General features: G+C 45.1%; 1 protein-coding gene across 1 annotated transcript in view; it reads right to left on the minus strand.

Moving 5' to 3' along the window:
- Positions 1 to 855: 855 nt before the first annotated feature.
- Positions 856 to 1,274, minus strand: part of OSR2 (odd-skipped related transciption factor 2) — a 2,166-nt gene continuing 1,747 nt past the window's right edge. The window contains exon 2 of the mRNA XM_009891917.1: positions 856 to 1,038. Within this exon, the coding sequence (XP_009890219.1) occupies positions 856 to 1,038 (183 nt within the window). The remainder of the gene's footprint in view (positions 1,039 to 1,274) is intronic.

The raw sequence follows: 1,274 nt of genomic DNA on the forward strand, positions 1-1,274 counted from the left end.
GTCCAAAGTCTACTGGCAGGAGGCTGTCTACTGCAATCTCCGCGAGAGGGATGACTTTTACAATATATGGGCTGATTGCAAATAAGTTACTAATAAGCCGCTTTGGCGTAAGAACGGCTCTATGCATTATTTCCTAAGATCTGTTTATTTGCAAGTATTTCTTTCTTTCTCTTCTTAAAAAAAAAAAAATACTTCGTTCGGGAAAATAAAAAAAAAGTACAGAAGTTAATATTTAGACATTCATACTATTAAGTAATAGAGCTATAAGCCCTCAAATACGGCACTTTCATTTTACTTAACAATAGATAACACAACAGCGACAGTGAAACAGGCCAAACAAAAGCGATCACCAAAATTGTTGTGACAGTACAATTACCCGGCTAGGAAATTTATTCAATATGCTTTACCATTGCATTGACACAGCAGGAAAAAGAAGCCCAAATGTTCAGAGAATAATACAACAAGGCAGGAGGTATTTGGAAAAAAAAAGAGGATTTATTTTGAAATACACTTTTAAGAGATACTTTGCCTTCCCGATTTGTTATCGATGCGCATCTGACACGACGATACGAAACAAACAAACGAACCACATTCTGTACAGAGCTCTAAAATGAGCCGCGAGTATCTACAAGATGAGCTTTACGCCTGGGCGTGGGTTGGAGAGGGGCCCGATCCTGCAGTCCGCACTCTCTAAACGAGTTTCGCAGACGAGCGGTAGGAAAGCTTGGCCCCGAGTCTGCGTGTGTGTCTCCGTGTGTGCGTGTACGTCTGCGTGTCTGTGAGTTCCTACAACACAGTCCTTGAGTAAAATGGGCACGTTGGAGCCGCCGGAGCGGGCGCGGGTCCCTGGCTGCTCTAGAAGTCCTGCCGCGGGGTGTGAGTTAGACTGTGCCGCCGTAGATCACAGTTTCGCCTGAACACTTTGCCGCACTGCTCACAGTTGTAGGGCTTGATGTCTGTATGGGTAAGAAGGTGAGTTTTCAGATTACTTCTTTGATTAAAGGTTCTTCCACATGTGGGGCATTTGTGTGGAGATTCCTGTTCAGATTTGAAGCAAGCAAAGGATTAATCCTTCACAAACTACCTGGTTTAACGTATTACTGCACTTTTTTTTCTTATCGCAACGCACAACTTGAAATATCGGGGTCTGACACGAAGCGAGAGCAGCCCCGGGCGATCGGCAGACCGCCTCTCCTCGCCCAGCCCAGCCCCAAAAGGGTTATTTTACAGTTCTCGATTTCGTGGCTTTTCGCGCTCCTGGGGCGCAGGGAAAG

The sequence above is a fragment of the Charadrius vociferus genome, unplaced genomic scaffold (genome assembly GCF_000708025.1).
Source record: "Charadrius vociferus isolate BGI_N301 unplaced genomic scaffold, ASM70802v2 scaffold15, whole genome shotgun sequence".
Lineage (NCBI taxonomy): Eukaryota > Metazoa > Chordata > Aves > Charadriiformes > Charadriidae > Charadrius > Charadrius vociferus.